This window comes from Lissotriton vulgaris, chromosome 5 (assembly GCF_964263255.1).
Source record: "Lissotriton vulgaris chromosome 5, aLisVul1.2, whole genome shotgun sequence".
Taxonomy (NCBI): domain Eukaryota; kingdom Metazoa; phylum Chordata; class Amphibia; order Caudata; family Salamandridae; genus Lissotriton; species Lissotriton vulgaris.
In genome coordinates this window covers 1,324,065,264-1,324,085,531 of record NC_141693.1, presented here as the reverse complement: position 1 = coordinate 1,324,085,531, position 20,268 = coordinate 1,324,065,264, and the positions used below count along the sequence as shown (strand labels likewise).

Below are 20,268 nucleotides of genomic sequence, written 5' to 3'. Positions count from 1 at the left end.
GTGTTTCTTTTTACGGTGGCCTATCCAATCATTCAGGTTTTTCAAATGACACTTTTGGGGTAGCAGACTCTGAAACTTTAATGCTTTTTTTTAACAAGTAGTGGAAGAATGTGGCAGACAATCTACCCCAGTTTACAAAGAGTAACACTGCATTGTCTTTGAGCTAGCAGAGCTGACCATTCTGTTCCAGAGCACACTGCTTTGGAGATTGACAAGAAGTAAATGTTCCCCTCTATGTAGCTAGATTGCCTGTACACTGGGGCTTGCAAACTGTCTTACTTCTTTGACAAAAAAAATCAAGCTGTCATTGCTGATCTCATCATATGAAGGCTTTAGGCATGGACCTGCTGCTATATTTGTTTGGTAACTTTAATTTCTGCATTTCTCGGTGCAGAAACATGCCTTCAGGGTTGTTGAAGTAGCCTTCATTTTGGACGACTAACGTCGGCAAAGGGTTCTCTTTCCTTTAGTATTGTGTGCGTCTCTGACCATTACCTTTGAAGAATATCCGATTGTCCATAGAGTTCACGAGGACTGGAAACCGAGTTAGGGATTCTAGCTCGTAGGTAAGGGAGGTTCAGCAAGTCTCCTCAGAGTTTGCTGCTGGTTCTTAGTAAACACTGAAGCTTAGCAGAACTGTTGGCTACCACCACAGCATTTTGAGGCTGCATTTATCCTCCCTGCCCCCATCGCCCCTAGGACAATTCAAAGAAAAGCAAGAGAGCACACTGATCCATAGCGTTGACGTCAAGGAGGTAGGATGTTAACATTGATCTGTGTCAAAGTAGCTAACTCTCTCAGCTGTTCAACACTCAACACCAAAATCATCAACATTGAAGGGGTAACACATTCTCTTTCTACGTCAAAGTACTTGACAACTAAGCATTCACCTGATGCCGTCAAGCAGACAGATGATGTTGAGACCTTGTACATTGAATGATACATCAGTGAGCCCGCCTTCTCCCTACTGACCAACACTAGTTCTTTTCCCGTCTCCTACGACACAAGTGTCTGAAGAAGAGGTTATCACAAGACGTAACTCTTCAAAACCAACTCCTGAAAGGAAGACTTGAAAAAAGGTACATTACAACTCTGGACCACTGTTATCTTGGGTCCGATGCTCCATTAAGTGGCGCACTGGAGAAGATATTCCTTACCCTGGCGACGAAGAAGTCTGCAATGCCACACCCGGTCAAAACTATAAACCGCAGTAATGTTAACCTATCTGGGCATGGTGGTGCAATGTACTCAGTGATGATGTCTGCAGCGAGGAAGTTATACCCAGTATTATCTCCACGTTAATCCCATCTGACAAAGTGAGCCTGAAAATAGACTCTGTTGGAAAAAAGATATGTGGCTGAAACAAACATTTTTCACTCCCACTATAGGCAGATCTGGTTCATGCTTGTGAGATTGTGCGAGAAATGTACAACTTCCAAATGGCTTAACTACAGATAAGATATGGCTTCATGACCGTGGTGTGTAAAAGTACAGTATTATGTATTCAGGTAATCAGCTGCATACTTGCTAATTGATACCCTGTTCAGTAGGGGAAGCATCAGGGCTTTAAGTGGGTCTGAGCACCGGCAGTTTTTTAAAGGGGGCCTCGAAACGGGTCTCTATCGGGCTCTGTTTTGGGCCCTGGCACAGGCGGTCCGTTTTTTCCCGGACTGCAGTGACAGCAGGCACATGGATGTGCGCGTGCTGACACTGCTCTCTTCTCCCTAGTGGAGAAGTTACGGCATGACGTCATGCCAGGTAAGCTTTGTAGGGCAAGGGAAATCCTTTAAATAGTCATTTTTTTCTCTGGATTTCCCTTCTTTTTTTGAAACTCAGGAGCAGCAACACTGTTGTGGTTTCACCTGAGCTTTAAGTTAAAGCTTTTTCAATATTATTTACACGCCAAAGTTGCTGCTTATTTATATTGCTAATTAGACCAGAGCTCCAACCATTTGCGCTCTATTCAATGCAAATCCACAATTTGCATTGAATAGAGCTCAAATGGTTGGAGCTCTGGTCTAATTAGCTATATGACGGAATGAAATGTGAAGTGATTTAAAACATAGCTTGAAGAAATCAGGTTGTGAACCCGACAGAACCATTGTAGATATTACATTATATTGCCCAGGTTCTGAGGGTTACTGGGTCACCCCATGGTGATTTACAAGCTTATTTATAGTATGCAAATAACCATTGACAAAGCCAGTAGTCCTGACTTGTTGCAGGTATGATGTTCCTTGTGTCATACATCTGGATGCAATGACGGAAACCGCAAAATACAAGTGAGGGAGCACACTATGCTAAGCACAGATTTTTAGCTTATGTGTTTTTAAGCCACACCCTTCATTACATTAGCCACACCCCTTTGAGACACCCCCCAGTTTTTCCATCTCACTTAAAGCCCTGGGAATCATTAGTGGAATACCGGCAAAATATTAAACAAAACAGTATTTTTTTCCCCAAACATACTTTTCTAAGTCCAACCAGTTCTATATCAACCAGCTGATCCAGGAGGTATGTTGCATTCGAAACAAAGGTTCACCTGAGTTCCCAGAGCTCGCAAGTATAACGCCATCAGCACAAGCACTTCTTGATGTGCAAGAACAGGAAAAAACAAATGCGTAGGCCTATATGGGCAAAATGGCTGTTTTGTTACCTGGTCTTTTTCGTCTTACGGTCCACTTCTTTTCGTTTCTCTTGGTTTTTCATTTCCCTTTCACGAGGATGGAAATGCGCTGGCAGTGAAGGAGCATCAGAGAATATCTCATGATGGGGAAAGAAACTGACTTACCTTCTCCTCTTCTCCCTTCTGGGACTCTGAACTGAGTCAATGAACAATCTCCAATGGAAGTGTCGCGAGTGGGATTAGGCGACCAGTTGCCTCAGCCACAGCAGTGCGACTGGGACTCCGCCTCAGGATGACTGCCGCACGAACACAGTGGTCTTTTTTCTTTGCCAAGCTACTCTCGGTGTCTGTCCATTTCTTCAATTTCCATTCGAAAAAAGAAGCACTTGGGTGTTTTAGAGTCTGTGGCCTCGAATAGGTGGACTTAAAAGGCTTAACTTGTTACTCTCAAAAAACGGAAAATGTGCCTTTACATAGTCATGTGTTAAACAAGAAATGCTGGTCTCTTGTACCATTTTCCAGAATCCTCATACTGTGGTGTGGATATTTAGCCTTCATGAGTAGGAGCAGTGGGTTAGTCCCTCCGTGAAGAACCATGTTTTCAAGTGGGTGATTTGTCTCTACATGTTGGTCCATTGTTTGAGTGGAAATGGATCAACGCTTGAATTCTCAGACTGGATTTGTTTGTTCTGCAAAAGACCAATCTGCAAACATGGAGCTATATGATCAGTATACTTACACTACTCGCTGCAGTGAGACGAGGTCTGTGCTGGACAGTGCTGGGCCAGCATCAGTGAATGTTGGTAGGTGTACGTCGCATAGGGACCTGCCTGTGGAAGTTTTTGGGCAAGCTGTAGTTAATGCACACATGCTGGCTCTGGAGGGGAGGAGGACTTTCAACAAATGGTGTGAATGCCAAACGTCGGAGGGAAGTATGCATGGTCGGAGTGACTGGTAGGAGCGCTGCAGTGCACAGGGTCCAGGATGAGCGCTGAGGGCGTGGTATGCGACTGCTGCTGGGCGACAGTGTCCTCATACCTCCCTAGGATGTTTCATGCGAAAGTTGTGGTCACAGATTGAGATTGTCGCTGGTGGGATATGAGCTCTGTGGGGCTTTGGATGTGATATGAATATTGCAGCCCACCATGTGGGTGTAGTCACAGACTTGCACGCCACGCCTTGTGGTGCCTGTGGGTGTGGTATGCGAATGCAGCCGGCCAGTGGAGGTGGGACACGGTCTGCTGGTGGCCACAGAGCTCTGTGATCATTTGAGCATGGCTTGAATGCTGCAGGGCCAACTGCAGCACCCGCAACGTGGTTTAAATGATGTTGCTGCGGCTTGAGAGTGCACCAGGCCAAGAGATGTCTGTATGGAATGGGGTGTGAGGGGAGACGCCTGTGGACAGTGCATGAGTGTGCTTCATGGCACATGGTGCTGAGCAGTCATTAAATGGCTTTCTTTTCGTTTTTCTCTCCCACAGTTCTGGAACAGCCCTCTCTCGGGACAGCCTGGACCTTCTCAGGAGTGAGTGTCCCTACAGCATGCTGGAGGGGGGTGGTTACAAAGAAGCATGGTAACACGGAAGGGCTTGGGCACTATAGATTCCGTGCTTTGCATTCGCCTGTCATTCAGCATTTCAGTGCTAAACATTAGCTCAATACACTTACTTAGAATTGATTCGTTTCAATACTGAGTAGTTGGCATACCTTATTAAATGGAATGGACAAGAAACTGAAAAAAGTACTGAAACGTGCATGCCTTTTATATAATAAGCATTGGCAGTTCCTCCAGTAGATCGGACTTTGTGTTTAGTGAAGTGTTTGGTAATAGGGTGGCGACTTTGTGTGTGGTGCCCCCAGCTGTCCTAGAAAGAAAATCCCAAAATAAAGCAACATCTTGGGCGTCAATATTATGGCAGTCAGGAGAAGGGTCGTTTGTTGAAAAGACTGCGTTAGCAAAGGTATGCTGTGCTCTAAATAAGAGTGCTATGAAAAGAGATCCGAAGATGGTTTGCACTGTAAGTTGAGATCTTAGGAATACACAACAAAAGGTTGCTTACCAGAAACATTTGCTGAAGAGCCAGTATTTTCATCGTATCTTTACATTTTTCTCCTATGTATGCACACATCCTCACTTTGTAAACAAAAAAACATAAATTCAACATTTTATTATTACAGCATTGCAATTCAAATAAATGGGCAACAGTGACTACTGAATAGCAGTGTCTGCGGGTTCGAGCAGCACACACTCACTAAACTGAAACAAATACATCAGAGAACATATACTGACTATCAATTACAAGCGGCACGTCATGTCTCATCTGCAGTCTAACAAAAGGACGACTTATGTCCTATCACCAAACTCTAATAGGAAATCAGATGGGAGGATGTGAGCTTGTACAATGCCTTGGATTGGGGTGATCCAGCGGGTCCAAAGAAATTCAGTCTCATATAAATGAACTCCACACCACGTTACTCACCATTATTTATAAAATTATCACTAGGCCCTTTATTGACTAAGACTTGTATTTGACCTACTGAATCATATGACCTAATTAATCAAATCTAGCAAACACTTTTATTAAGTCACATTTAATAGGCAATGGATTCACTAATGGTAACACAAAGAAACGATCAAGACCAGCTTGTCATTTCAAAATCTATTTTATTAATTTTATTTCAAAGAAGAAGCATATCTTTTTATTAGCAATTTTTATTTCAGCAACTTAACTCATTAGTGGCACAAATGATAAGCAAATTCAAAGAACCATCATCAGCATGAGTAAAGCTCAAATAGTTATTTATTTATTTCTCCATAACCTATCTCCCTAAATTAGCTTAAGAAAAACCTGTAAGTAAAGCAAAATCTCTAAGTCTTACGTGAAAGGGAAATCTGGCAGCGTCTCTGGAGCACAGGATCGATCGAACAGTGCTCTTAGCAAGGGGGCAATTCTTATAGTATTTTCCTATGTAAAACTAACTAAAATAATACAAATATTCGAGCAGAACAGGACTTGATTGGTCGACAAATGTCTTTCGATGTGGTCATTCATCTCTCACATAGCCAGAGTCATGTTTTCAAAAGTGCCATTGTCTATTAAGAAAGTCACCGGCAGTTTCTGAAGAAAGTAACATTTAGCAGAAAGCAAAACTTTCTTCGTCCGCTCACGCTTTTCCGCTGCCGAACATCAAGTACGGCCTTGACCATAAAACAATCTGAACCAATGGTCTTAAGTTTCCACACAGCCTTTGTTTGCAAGCTTTTCTCCAAGAATTAATGTAGAAAAACATTTTCACATTCCAACGTAGCTGTGCAAGGCCCACTTTGGTTTTGCATTTCAGACGTCCATTTTAGAAGCAGGCCACAAGCCTTTTTGCATGAGGGTGAGTCTAGTATGCAAGGAAACACAAGACAAGAATTAATTCAAGAAATGATCATTATTCTGTTACCCACCCCCTCTACTAAAATTAACCCATTAGCTATGTTACCTAGTTTTGCATACAAACAAATAAACAAAACACATACACATGAGACGACAATACGTAAACAAAAGCACATTTAAAAGAATGCACATGATATTATTTTCTAAACAGCTGCAGTTAACAAATAACAAAACAAAAGACAAAGTAAATATATTATTCAAAGCAAAACGACAAACATAACAAGAGCACAAATGATTATACCCGCATGTTTATGATGGTGTATATTACTCTAGGTTGAGTCAGTAAACGTGCAAATCATGCGACGCACATTAGTAAAAAAATAAAAATCATGAGAGTTTCATTTGTCACAAACTTTTCAGAAATAAATCTGAAAGTCCGCTCCATCAGGGGCACAACCTCTTCAAGCAGTTGTAAGCCAAAACAAGCACATGAAAGCCAATGGATGAGAGGGCTGAACGCAAAGTCCTTCCTCTCTGCACTGCTTCTTATTCTGATTTATTTTCAAGAATTGCTAACAGGATCTTCCAGACAGATGAACTTTCAGGTTTACCCCATTTTAAAACGATCACAAATTAAAAGAAAATGTTAGTTCAATTGAATGTTTTCAAACAAATTGCACTTTAAACGTAGAAGCACATAATTGAACTCACTGAATTCAAACCATTTGATTCACTCTAATTGAAATTCTAACAAAATTGGTTTAAACTATTAAGAAAGCCTTCATTTGGATTTGTAATCCTATTAAAAATTGAAAAATAACTTGTGTATAGAGAGGCTACTTAAGGTTATGGCTAGACCATAGTAGAATGCTAAAATCTCTTTTTATTCACCTCTATCTTAAGATTTTTTCTTTCTCTCCAGGTCAGTTTAAAACTTTGGTTGTAACTTACCTGTTGCACATTATACCCTTTCCCAAATTATCTGTAATGTTCTTGTAAGCCTATCTGCTCATCTATCTATCGATTTATCGATCTATCTATGTATCTGTCTCTGTCTATCTCTCTGTCTGTCTATCTCGACGTCTGTCTGTCTATCTCTACGTCTGTCTGTCTATCTATCCATCTTCTGTCCCTGTCTGGAGTCTGTGCAGTGTCCACTTCTGCTGACACTCTATGCAACTGTCTTCCTACCATTGCTTTGCCTTACAAATGGCCATGAAAACCATTGTTATCAACAACACACATGTCCAAGAAGGAATAGGAATGTCATACTTTTAGCTGTCAGCGGGGTTGATGAAAGTTTTTTTTGACACATCTTTGTTGTTTCAATTAGCCTAAAGGACAACCAGCTGGATCGTGACCATCAGTCACCTTTAGCAGCAGTGACCAAGTCCACCCCAGATTAAGGCAGTGAAACTTGCTCTATAAAGCTAAAAATGGGTCACAGCTGCCGACGACTAGCATGGCATGTGTGCCGACTTCCGACCCACCATTTTACCCAACAGCCCTTTGGGTGCCGGGACCTTTGAGCCAATGCCTACATACAACATTTGAAAGGAACACTCTAAGGGAAAAAACCAGCACCTAGAAGCACTTCGTATGACACCTCTGGGGCACGTGGCAGCTGTGACAACCTCAAGCTGGAGCTATGTGTGCCTATAGGTTATGAATTTCAAACATGTCACACAACGGCCACAAAAATCATCATTTTGCACAGCTGATGTTACTGTTTGTAGAAATATTTTAAGACCAATAATTAATTGCTGCCATATCCTCTGGGCGATGCAACTACCTCATCCTACCCCACCAGGTAGCTGAAAAGTGAGATGTGAACCTGTGCACATCTCTCTGGTAGCCTTCACGTTTCTTTTCCAGAGCAAAAAACGCGTACAAACAGTGTGTAGATAGTTGGGCAAGGGTTAGAACTTGCATAATGCAACTTACCCTCCATCCCCATCAAAAGTTGGTGAAGGGCTATCAAAATGTTACTTGGTTGACCTCCTCCAAATTATTCAAAGACCTTGATTCATACTGGGGCATTTTCAGGGCTGGGGTCCTGCACGCAGATGATAATGGTCCTATACTTTGCCACGGATATGCCCCTACCGCCTCCACCCCTCCATCTCTTACAAAATACACACAAACACTCACCGGAGTCCCCACGGCCACCCTTGGCTTGACAATGGCTTGACCTGTGTGCCACTCTCCTTGCCTCCTCTGACTGCCCAGCAATGGGGACCCGGATTAGCCGGCAGAGTTTGTGTTGGTGTCCAATGGCCACAATGGGACAGTACCGATGCCCTTTAGTCCCTGACCTTTAGATTTCTGGAATGGCGTGCCAAGCATTCACCCTGAGTGTGCTTTTTTAGGTGAGGGCACTATTGCCAGACCATCGTCAACGCATTTGGTATCATCAGATCACGGACCTTGGCTCCATCTTTAACTACCAGATGTCGCCTTTCCAGCAGCAAAGATCATGTGACTGTAAAAATCAGACCAGGGCTCCAAGAAGGCCAGTTGGTCTAGTGCGACCTGTAGACATTGTGAAGACTCCAGACTTCCTGGAAGGGCTAGCGGTGGTACGCATTGGCAGAGTGGGCAACTACCCAGGTCTCCATGCTGAGCTCCGCACTTAGCCAGAGCCTCCATCCACGCGGTGCCTCAACAGAGGTCTAGCAACTTCTGCTCTCAGCCAATCCAGATGCTGCTCCCCTGCAGAGAACATCACCAAGATTGGTTTGAGCAGGCAAACTCCCTGCTCATTTGAAGACAGTGGTTGCGGCTTTGGACAGCCTCCAGTCTGCTAATGTCCAGGTGGAGAGAGGCCTTAGTGCGCTTGTCGGGCCGGCCGGAGAAAGAGAGCTGTCGAACCCGGCATGCGCGCTTTACAGTCCTAGGCTAGGTGTTGTGCACTACTGCGCTCGCTGTATACTGGTTACCCACTTCAGAGGCGCGAACAGAAACTGTCCGCTGCTGACGGCTGATATATAATAAAGTTGGAAATGTAATGGTTTATTTATTTATTGCCATGTAATGGTGGGCCAAAATATGAGTGAGGCAACACCCCTACACCTTAATGCAGGAACATCCCCTGTAAATTTGATCTGTTTGTCAAAGCCTTGCCCAGGTGTAACCTAGAGTTTCTGTCCATGAAAGTAACTCTGTATATTAAAGCTCTTCCTTCAGTGTTGGGTGATCATTGAGTGCAGAGCTGTACAGATCGCTGTAAGATAACACTTCAAAGTCATGAAGTACTCCTTGGGCTCCATCTATTGTTTCTGACTCGCATTAAACAGAAACCTGCTCTACCAGTCTTTATTTCAGCTCCACGACTACCAGTGAAGCGTCCTTTATTTACACTTTATTCCAATAAAGACTTAAAACGGTCTGCACACAGAAATAACAATTAAAACAATGTTTGTTTTCAGTCAGCCAGGGAAGGGGGCGTTTTGTGAAATCCATGTTTTGTAAAGTGGCATGAAGCGTGAGCACAGTTTTAGAATCTGCTGCCCACAAGCTATGAGCAGGAAGCCCAGAACCGCACGCCTCCCTGTTTGAAGGCTTACAATAGGCAGAAAGGCTTATAGGGACATCATGGCGCTATGCTAATTATTTCAAGATGGTTGTGCAATCTCTTGTCCTCTCTAAGCTAGACTATGGTAATGCCATCCTCACAGGTACGTGAAAACTCACCTCCCTCCCCCACCCCCACCCCCTTTAGAACAGTTCTAAACATGGCAGCCTGGCTCATAAAAGATGTTTGCACACATCACACCTGCCCTCAAGATCCTCTGCTGGCTTACTATCGAAGGAAGATGTATTTACAATACTGCCTGCATCACCCACAAAGCCCTTCACTCGCATACCCACAACTACTTAGACAACAAGCACACAAAAGCTGGTAGAACCAGATCTTTGAGAAGCTCCAACGCACTTTTTCTCCTGCCTCCCAAACTAAATCCCAGACTTTTTCTGTAAATGCACCCAGCATATGGAACTCACTGCCTTGCGATCTATGATGCAACCCCTCCTTCTCTTGCTTTAAAGAGACCTGAAACTCCTCAACAAATACTTTAACTCTTAAGCTTACTGAACTTTGTTAATTATCTCTAGATACAGGACGAGACCTACTATCAAAGTCGCTTGTTTGTTTTCTTTCGCGGTCTATTGGATCTTCTCTCCATGAACACATACTGTTATTTTGACCTCTTTCAGTTACCCATGCTCATTGCCTTAGAATTTTCTTTACTTTTGATGTGTACTAGAATCTATTGTGTCTCGCTCCATATGGTAATGCTTTCTTGATTCACTGTGATCTTTACGCTCATGTAAAACGCTCTGATAACTTTGGGTCTAAGTAGAGCTATATAAAAGCTATAAATAAAGAAATAAATCTAGTGTACACACCTTGCCGCAGCACTATTTCTAGGAATGTTTAGTGCTTCTTTGCTGGCTCTCCTCTCCCTTACGATTAAGTGCATAATTATTGCCTCTTCCTTATGTTATGTTATGTTATGTTAATATTATTTTTATAGCGCACAGCTGCCCCAGCAAAGGGGCGTCCTGGCGCTTAGACAGATACTATAACATAACACGCAGAAAGAAAAGAAAAAAAAGGGGGGGGCGGCTATTCAGAGACAGGAAACAAAAAAGTTTTAATAGCACGCCTGAAGGTGGACAGGTCATTCAAAGCTCGGATGTGCACCGGGAGTGAGTTCCACAGCCCCGCGGCAAGCACCCGGTAAGAGCGGCCACCCATTCTACTGAGTTTGAAACGAGGGCAGCACGCCAGGTGAAGAGCCTCCGATCTTAAAGATCTCGGAGGAATGTAGGGGATGAGCAAGTTGACCAGAGCCGGCGGCGAGGAAAGTTTCATGATTTTAAAGGCAAGACAGAACGCTTTAAACTTAATCCTCTGTCTGACCGGTAACCAGTGAAGGGCAGAGATAGTGCCGGAGACAGAGCAATGTCTGGGAAGACCAACAATGGCCCGCGCCGCAGCGTTTTGTACCCTTTGAAGCCTGGACGCCTCAGCCTGGTTTACCCCTAACATCAGCGCACTTCCGTAGTCCAGCCAAGATAAAACCGAGGCTTGGACCACGAGCTGCCGGGTGGGAGGGTCGAAATATTTAAGAACCGGCCTTATGCCTTGCAAGATACCGAAGCAGGTGGCTGCAACCTTCTTCGTGTGTCCTGTGAAGGTGAGCGCAGGATCCAGCCAGATCCCTAAGCTTGCAATCCTCAAAATGTCTCTCTCCACTTTGTCCCCTAAATTAACACGGACAATTAATTCTAGAGAGTTTGGCAGGGTGATGGTTCGAAAGAGCCGGCAAGGCTGGGGCAGGGGCAGTTTCTGTCCTGAGAGTGAATGGGACCGGTCCACTTCAGGCTGAGCACCTTTTATCCTACATGCTGCACAGCATCGAGAGGCGGTTGTTGCCTGCTTTTGTTGCGGTTGCATGCTGGGCATCCCTGGCCTTTGCAGGGGCTCATACACAATCTTCTCTTGTCACACACAACTGTAGGTGTCTGTTTCACACATAGCGAGGTCGAAATTGCACGGAGGATGGCCATTTCAATTTGCAGCACACACAGGACTAATTCTAGATGCTAGACACAGACCATTATATTTGTGGTGTTCTTCGTAGAGCTCAGGGGCCCAGCCAGTTAAACCCGCTGCCTCCCAGAAAGGAGTGAACATCTTGTATCCTGTTCGGGTGATACCTGTGAACACTCTTGCTGAGTTTTGTCACATCACTATTCTATTGATTGCTCTTTATATATTCCCGGTCTGGTGGCTCAGTGGACTAATGTGTCCACTGCAGGGGCCTGTGGTCGTCCTCATGGGCACTCAGCATTTCATCCATCTAAAGTCGATAAAATGAGTACCATCGAGTTGGGTAACAATAAACATCTGTTCAGCGCCAAGATACCTACAGATGAACGTGTACGTTTCATGAGACTTAACAAGATCTCCAACGGTGTTTGTTGCCCTAGAACCCTAGAAACTGTATATCTACAGTGAAGTATCCTCCCCCCCCTCCCTTAGAAGCCCCTTCTTTCTTAGAAGCCCTTAGGCGGTTCCTTTTATTTTCCTGGCGCCATGAAGTTCCTGGAAGCTTGCAGGTGGCATACTTTTCTTTCTTTGTATCTCGTCCAGGGTAAATAAAAAATATTAATAATCCTATTACAAGGAATTAGCAGACCTAGACCTGCGATCTAGGACATCATTTTGAAACATTACCTCTGGTTTGTTTAGTGGTGGCAACCAGAGACTACAGGCTAGCGCAACCATGTTCCTTTGTGCATGCTGACTGCGTTTTAGCACATTTTTACCGACTCCCAATCTGCCCTCCACACGCACCCGTGTTGTGTTGCTTGACAAAAAAGGGTTATGACGATGCCAGCGCGGTCCACGTCATAGGGCCTTTTCCATGACTTTCAGCTGTGCTGCTGTACAACATGGTTAAAAGACATTGGCATTGCCAAGATCTATTGGCTTGTTTCTGTTGACGTCCTGTGGTATTTCACTTTTTGAATCTATTATCTATTAAGTCACTAGATGGCATGAGTTTGCAAAGCATGTCCATTACTGATACCAAGCATATAATTCAGCTTACAGCCTCGTATTTCTGCTGCGGTAACCGACCAGGAGAGGGGCGTGGCGAATAAAGGTCAAGAACTGTAATGTATTGTATTGCAGCGTTTATATAGCGCTTCATACGCCTAGGTGGGGCGCCAAAGTGCATTTTCAGACGGGTAACACATTCTACATCATGGCGAAGGGTGTGTTTCCCTGAGTGTTCTACTTGTTGTAATTCGACGAGGGAAGATTTCTTGTGCCCTGCATGAGTGACCAGAGAGGTGCTCTTGCATCGGAGTACTTATCCTCGCAGTTGGGAAGAAGGAAGATCTGGGAGAGATGAGAATGCAAATTATTACTATAGTTAGACTAAAATGTACGAGGAGCTACACAGCACCAATCTAGCCAGTCGACAGTGGGATGCAGTGTGCACATAGACCCCAGAACAAGGGATCGCAATCAGGGAAGCCAGCAATCCATCTAGCAGCATGCACATGACCAAGAGGCTGCAACATGAGTACAATTATGCTAAATGGCTAAGAATGAGAGTTGGAGACATGAGCAGTACGCATGCACCACCTTCTTAGGTCTTGCCTACAGATGGTGTTTAGCTATCTTTTGCTTACCATTGGTTGACTTCGTGTCACTCGTTTGATTGCTTCTTATTCAATGGCTTTCCTTCAACTTATTGAGTTTGTCCAAAAAATCAAAGCAGCGCCAGCAAAACCAATGATGCCAATGAAACCCATTGGAAAGGCGAATAGTCAAGCTAAAAGCAAAAAAGACCTGGTGGGGCATAAGCAGACACGTGAGAACCAGCATGGCACTTCGTAACAGGCTAGTATTAATTATACTCGTAACTTTTTGCCTCTTTCTCCCACCAGGTCTTTTTTGCTTTTAGCTCGACAATTTTGTTTTTGAGCTTCTTATTTTTCACTTTGACAGATTTTGTCAGTAGTATACAGGAATCTAGGGATTGGCAGGACGTTAGTGTGCCCTGACCACCCATTTTCCTCCGGTCCTGACGAAAACCCTGTATCTTCCATCCAACGGGTTGAAACATGTAGACCTCACACATAAGTGATACACACGGTCATAATATACCTTATTGTATCCACACACTTAATTTTAATATTGTCCAGTAACTTGCAAATACATTTTTCACACAAGTATACCAGGACAATTTTTAAATTTTTTTGTTCACTTCACACACACAAATACCAGCTCCACTGTAGTCCAGGTGTCGCAGCACACCCTGATGGCATTCAGCTATCAGGGTGGACCCCGATGATGAAGCATGTCACCGACTAGGTCGGTGAGTGAGGGGTTTATTAATAAAGGAAGGACTCTCTTATTTTTTTAAGTCATCCCACTCAGACCGCTTTATCTAAGCAGTCTCTGATGGTACTCCTCTTTTGTTTGTTTAATACTGATACCCAGGGGACTAGGAGTACTCTCCGTTCACATTTGTGAATTCAATCCCTCACTCTCTCTTTTGATTAATTGTACAATGTGAAACTAGACAACCTGGGATGCAGTACACCCTAGTTTCTTCCTTTCTTGAACTGAAATGAACCTTTGAATAACTGCTTGCTGATTATTTCATATTTTTTTAATGTTAGTGCTGAGTCCAGTAAACGGCAGCCCAATGTTGCTGTTGCCCAGGCGGGTGCATGTAAAGGTTAGGAGGGTCGCATGCGCCCCGGAGCCGCACTTTGAGTATCATTGATTTATTTGAATCAAATCCCATCTGTGATGTGAGCTTGCAAGCAAGACAGTAACAAAAGATTTTGAGCAGGAGACTTGTTTTTATTTAATAATTCTGTTTATTTTCTTCTTTTTTTTCAGCATTAAGCCATTTGCACAGCCAGCCTTCCCCATCCAGGCACCTATGCCTCCTTCCCTCAGCAGTAAGTGGGGGATCAAGCCTCCCTCTCTCAGCAGTAAGTGGGGAATCAAGCCTCAATTTATGAGAAATATGTTGCCTTATTGTGTAAGGGGGGGCTGAGCACCAGGCCACTGCGGATAATGGTTCAGGGTCATTATGCGCCTTCCCTTTGCACGAAGTGGGGAGAACAGGTGCCTGTCCCTCCGCAGTGTCAATAGCGCGTAGATTCATTCGGCCTATGGTAGCATGCGGATCAAGTCCCTGACATCGTCAGTAAGTGGGTGGGAGGGGGGGGTCTTAGGCTTGTGCATTGTAAGTAAAAGAGATAAATTAGTAATTCATGCCTCTCCTCCCTACAGCAAGAATGGAGGATGGTGCTCCTTGCCATACATTAAGTGGAATATGAATATGCATCTGCAGTAAATATTATCTGTCATGTTTTCCCTCGGAAGCAAGTGGGCAATAGAGTCCTCCTTGCTCTGGAGAAAACAGAAATTGCATTTTATTCCTCTGCATTATGTAGTGAGATAAAGCTTCCTACCCTCCCGAGTAAGTGGGAATCCGAATGGATCAAGTGATCCAGCCACGGAGGGAGCTGTCCTTAAGTCTGACACTGCTCCAAGGGTCCCTTGAGACACCAGAAGATTTCTGCTTCCAGTACCTCGTCCTACAGTTTACATGGGTTTTCTTGACTTCACAGGTTACGAGCCCCTCGCCCCACTCCCGCCAGCTGCCTCTGCCGTTCCTGTGTGGCAGGATCGCACCATCGCCTCCACGAAGCTTCGCCTCTTGGAGTACTCTGCGTTCATGGAGCTGCAACGCGACCCTGATACGGTAAAAACCATGTCAAGGAGACCTCCTCCAGGGTCTGTCTGCTATTTCACCCCACCCTAGTTTTGGCACATTGCACTAGCATAGGAGAAAAGATTGGCACTTTAATTGCTCATACTCCTTCTTTATATGCATTGTATTTTGGGGTACAAGCATGCACCTAAACAACCCACACACACATTCGATGTCTGCCTCTCCATATCTTACACTCTCCGTCTCAATTTCTTTTAAATCATCTATCTCTGTTGGTAGGAGAATGTCCTCAGCATGGTATACTGGCATGTACCCCTGACTGGAGTGACCCTGTTACATGTGAAACTGTCACCTTGACCAATTGTTGACTCTGCCAGTACAACAATCTAGCATATTTACTGAGGCCTCGTCCTGTCCATGGTAAAGTCAACGTCCAGAATCTGTTCTGTTACCTGGAGGGATGCACCCTCTCTATTGAGGACATGGGACTACGGTCTATTTCCTGGGTTGTTGAACTAAAGCAGTTGTGGCAGCGTACCCATCGCCCTTTTCTTTTGTTTTTTTGGAGGAGGTGTGGCTTACTGGTCTCACTCATGTAAAACTTTCACTTTCATGTAACACCCAAACCCTTGTGCTGACATTCTGTTTGCTTTTTAAGTTCCTTTGTTTTGCACATCACGCCACCTCCGATTATTTTCTGAGAGTGATCAGGCAGCTGATTCACCGACCCCTCGCGCGGTGAGGTATATGTGAATCCGCTGCCTAATCGCTCTCGGAAAATATACTGAGATCAGGCACACCACGTACTCCAAGGGGGCCATTCCTTTACTTAGGAGGGTCAACAGTACCGGAATATATACCTACACCTAGGAGTGTAAGCGTGTAAGTTGGTGAGATTACCAGAGTTTCTGCTGTTCTTCACATAGGTGGGGACCACATTCTATCACACACTCCGGATTCCCACAAACGGCGAAGACTCGGTATTCTATTGTAGGTACTGATGAAATGCCACTTGATCCTGGGCCACAGCAGAGGCATGAAACATGTCGACCATAAACCTCAATTGATTTAATCTCACATTTGTATAGCACCAAAGAAAGGATGGTTATTCATAGTAAACATTGGAATCATAATTCCTCCTAGTTTCTCGCACATTTTTTATTTTGACATCCTCTTTATCACCTATTATACAGAATGCAAAGTAGCTATAATCAATTTTAACTGTCTTCATTTCAATCTTCCTAAACTGACACTGGGACTCACCTTCATACATAGGCTAATCAAAAGATCGCTGGCACAAATTGGGTAAGGGCTCTTGTTTCTATGAGCAGATGCTCAGAGTGCTATGGGTTTTTAATACATTACCTTGAAGCCATCACCCTTTTGAATTAGATACTTGATCTGCCTCAGAGTTTGCATCTCCCTACCCCCCCCCCCCCCCACTTCCCCCCCCCCCCTTTCAATTTCAGGTCTACCTTGATGAGGAGAGGGCGCAGTTCACGTTTCTTAGGAAACAAATTGCCTGCAGTACTTACCCAGATAGAATGTCCGGTGTTATCATATTTCTTGTTCTTTGGTCCCTTTGACATGTCCAATATTTTTGTAAGTGGGCCTGCTATATCTTAAAGCATATCTTGGCCAGCTTTCCAAGAGTGACTGATCCTTTCTTGGGGTCATTTACAAACTTGGAAGGGAAAGTGGCAAAGTTCCCATCTATTTCTGGGGTTAGGTGCACCTTACCCTCAAAAGAGGGCCTGGGGCAGTTTACCCTGAGGTGGTCTCTCACCTCTTTGACCAGACGTTTACACAATCTGTTGCTCACATAGATCTGTTGCTCACATAGTGTGCTAATTTACCAGCTGGAGACAACTCTGAGGAGCGGAGATGGTAGGTCTTACGGTTCCAGCATATTCTAAATATTCTGATCTTCTCGACCCTCCGGTCTCCTAAACTCTAGTCCTGTCAATTTGACCCCTGCATCTGTGCTACATGGTGGGCGGAGATGAGGTTCATCATCAAGATCCATTTTGGTATCTTCTGATCAATCCCTGTTATCTGGACACCCAAGTAGGGAAAACTTTCTTCTGCAACCAGTGGTTGACCAGAACCATCCTCTAATAGTGAGGGAGTAGGGTTTAGGCCCTGTTTTTCTTATTTTTTTTCTTCTTTTTGAAAAGACCTACTTTGTGTTCCAAAGTGTCCTTTTTCCACTTACGTGGTTCCGGAGTTCCCTGCATTGTTGCTGAGGCCGCTCCCGAAGGGGGCCTAGAGGGCCGGGACCGTAATGGCCGCCCGAGCCCAAAAAGGAACGGATCCTGTTTGCGCCGAAAAGCGCCCGAGGCAATTTCTCTCCTCCCCCTTCCCCTCCCCAAGAACAATGGGGGAGTGGGATATAAGGCAACGCTTCCTCTGGGCAGCTCACCTTTTACACCAGGGAGCTGGGAGAGCGGCACCAACGGTTTTTGATTCCCACCCACCCACACCTACAACAGCAGCGTCGCAGTGCTGGCAGGGACGAAAAGAACTAAGGGTGCAACGATTAGTGATGGAGAGACACCAGGAGTAAGGCCATGCACTTTTTGGATGCCTCACGGCTGAGAGAAGTAGGCTAACAAAAGAGTTAGCAAACGGAGACGGCACTTGCAGCCCAGCCCCCACCGGTCGGCAGGGCACAAAAGAGTCCAACATGGTAGCGAGCTGAGGCCTAACTCATAGAGGAGCTTAACCCCCAATGGGGAGAGCGCAAGGGGAGCGCAAAGCCAACCCAACGGGGCGGAAACACAATGTGTATTGGCTTGGTTATGGAAATACACCGACAGGGCGGTGTGTAGAAGGAGGGCCACTCACTCTGAGATGCCTCATGGCTGGGTGAGTACGCCTGACAAAAAATCGGGGAAGCACACGGAGACGGCACTCGCAGCCCATCCCATGTCAGATGGCAGGGGGCAGGAGAGACTAGCAAGGTAGCGAGTTGCGGCCTGGCTCCCGGAAAAGGCTACCCCCCACACGCAAAGGGGCATGGAAACAACAAAGAACAATCTACAAGCTGTCAGGGTGATTTACGACCCTAGGATAGTCAAATGAGCAAAAAGACAAACCAGTGATTTATGGGTAGCTGATGATTTATGGCTGAGTATTTGATGCCCGTGCAGAATGATTTATGACCACAGAACGATGACAGATTTGTGACGGAATGATTTATGACATCCCGATGATTTATGACCATGATTTATGAAGCAACAAAACGATGACAGAAACAGAATGATTTATGATACCCCGGTGATTTATGACCCATGATTTATGATGTCCTAGTGACACTGACTGATAACAAATTGTGATAATGTATGATAATGATTTATGACCCTGGCACAAGAAGGTGTCCAGGGGAGTTGTACAAATATGACGTTTGTAATGAGTAATAAACTGCGGCCAACAACCATCACAAATAAAATGACTGTTGGCTGTGTGTAGTAATGCAGATACACAGGTATGGTATGATTCCTGGAATGGGCATAGTGCGGCTGTTATCTCGGTGCAAGATGCCTGGGGTCTTCCCCAACGAGGGTGGGTGAGGAGGGAGTTCAGTGACTGAGCTGCCGCCTGTAGAATTATTGGTCTTCCCATGGTCTCTAGTCTGAGCATTCTGCTCTCTAGCAAGGAATCAAAGGCATCCACCAGTTCCTCATCCAGAGCAAAAACACTGCTCTTAAGATCTCCTCCCGGAGATCACCATTTGAACACCCTGCCTTTGAGAGCAGGGTCAATTAGCAATACTCTGTCATGAAAGGGTAAAACAGGGCCTCGCTGAGGAGCCCACCTCCATTAGGTCCTAATGGTAACCCCCTCACAAACACTCCTATATATCACAGGGCCACACCCACCTGGTGCAAAGGGAGGTCTACCCCTAATATCAAGACTTGCAGAAAACGGGGTCCCGTGCACCGTTCATTCTCACCATTTAGCTAGAAATGAGGCTCCGAGGAAGCGCTCATAAATGCAGGCTTCTCTAATGCCCAGAACCGAGAACTGCTGGCTAGAGTGGCACCCACTGGTGGACTGAAGTGCAACCACACCCAACTGAAGAATGGAGTCCACCCGCCAACTGTGCATCAGTGCTCCGACTGGCCAATCTGGTGCACGCAGGGTGATAGAAATGCTTCACGTGACCTAGGCAGGCGTGTCAAAATACTGGAGCGTTTGACGTAGTAACCTGCCCTTGTTCCATGGGTGATGCCTGCAACAAATCCTGAGGGAAAAACATGATTTATCAAACATCAGAAATTGAATAAATAACAAAATGTTCGAGGCATATGGGCTGCAGATGGTACATTATGAATAGATCGCCATCTGGTGTTGGGCTCGGATGATTGCACTTTGTTTTTCTCTTGGAGAGTCTTTTGTCTCTTGGTGACTCCTCCCTTGGTTGGTAGTGCGCATGGGCATCGGCTCCATCCTTAGATTGTTTTTTTCCGCCATCGGGTTCGGATGAAGATCGAGACGCTCCAGATCAACTTCGCAAGAAAGTGATTTTCGGCGCGTATTCCCTTTCCAATTCGACGGTATTGTTATTCGAACGCGTTCATTTCCATTCCGACGCGTTACAAATTCAAAATAGAAGAGAAAAACTTGGAACTACGTCGAAGAACAGGAGGCCTTTCTCGACGCAGTCAAGCCCGGAGTCCATGGAAAGGACTCCATTCAAAAAATGTCCAACGTGTGGTGCTAAGTTCCCACACAAGGACCTACACGAGGTGTGCAACCTCTGTCTATCGCCTGAACACGAATCCAGGGACTGCGAAGCCTGCGCAGCATTCTCCTCCAAGCTAACGATTAGAAATCGTCGAGCTCGAAGACACGAGGTTTCCAGAATGCAGGCGGAAGCGATCCCGGAGCTGTTCGGAGACGAACAAATCGAGGAAGAAGAGGACCAGTCGGGGTCGGAAGGGGACCAGTCGGAGGCTGAAGAACTCATCGAGCAACAAAC

General features: G+C 45.1%; 1 protein-coding gene across 2 annotated transcripts in view; it reads left to right on the top strand.

Annotated features, from left to right (window-relative positions):
- TEAD3 (TEA domain transcription factor 3) overlaps positions 1 to 20,268 on the top strand; it is a 360,315-nt gene that overhangs the window by 285,387 nt on the left and 54,660 nt on the right. For both annotated transcript variants that reach the window (XM_086923250.1, XM_086923251.1), the window contains 3 exons: positions 4,108 to 4,151; positions 14,441 to 14,502; positions 15,181 to 15,314. In XM_086923250.1, the coding sequence (XP_086779376.1) occupies positions 4,108 to 4,151; positions 14,441 to 14,502; positions 15,181 to 15,314 (240 nt within the window). The remainder of the gene's footprint in view (positions 1 to 4,107; positions 4,152 to 14,440; positions 14,503 to 15,180; positions 15,315 to 20,268) is intronic.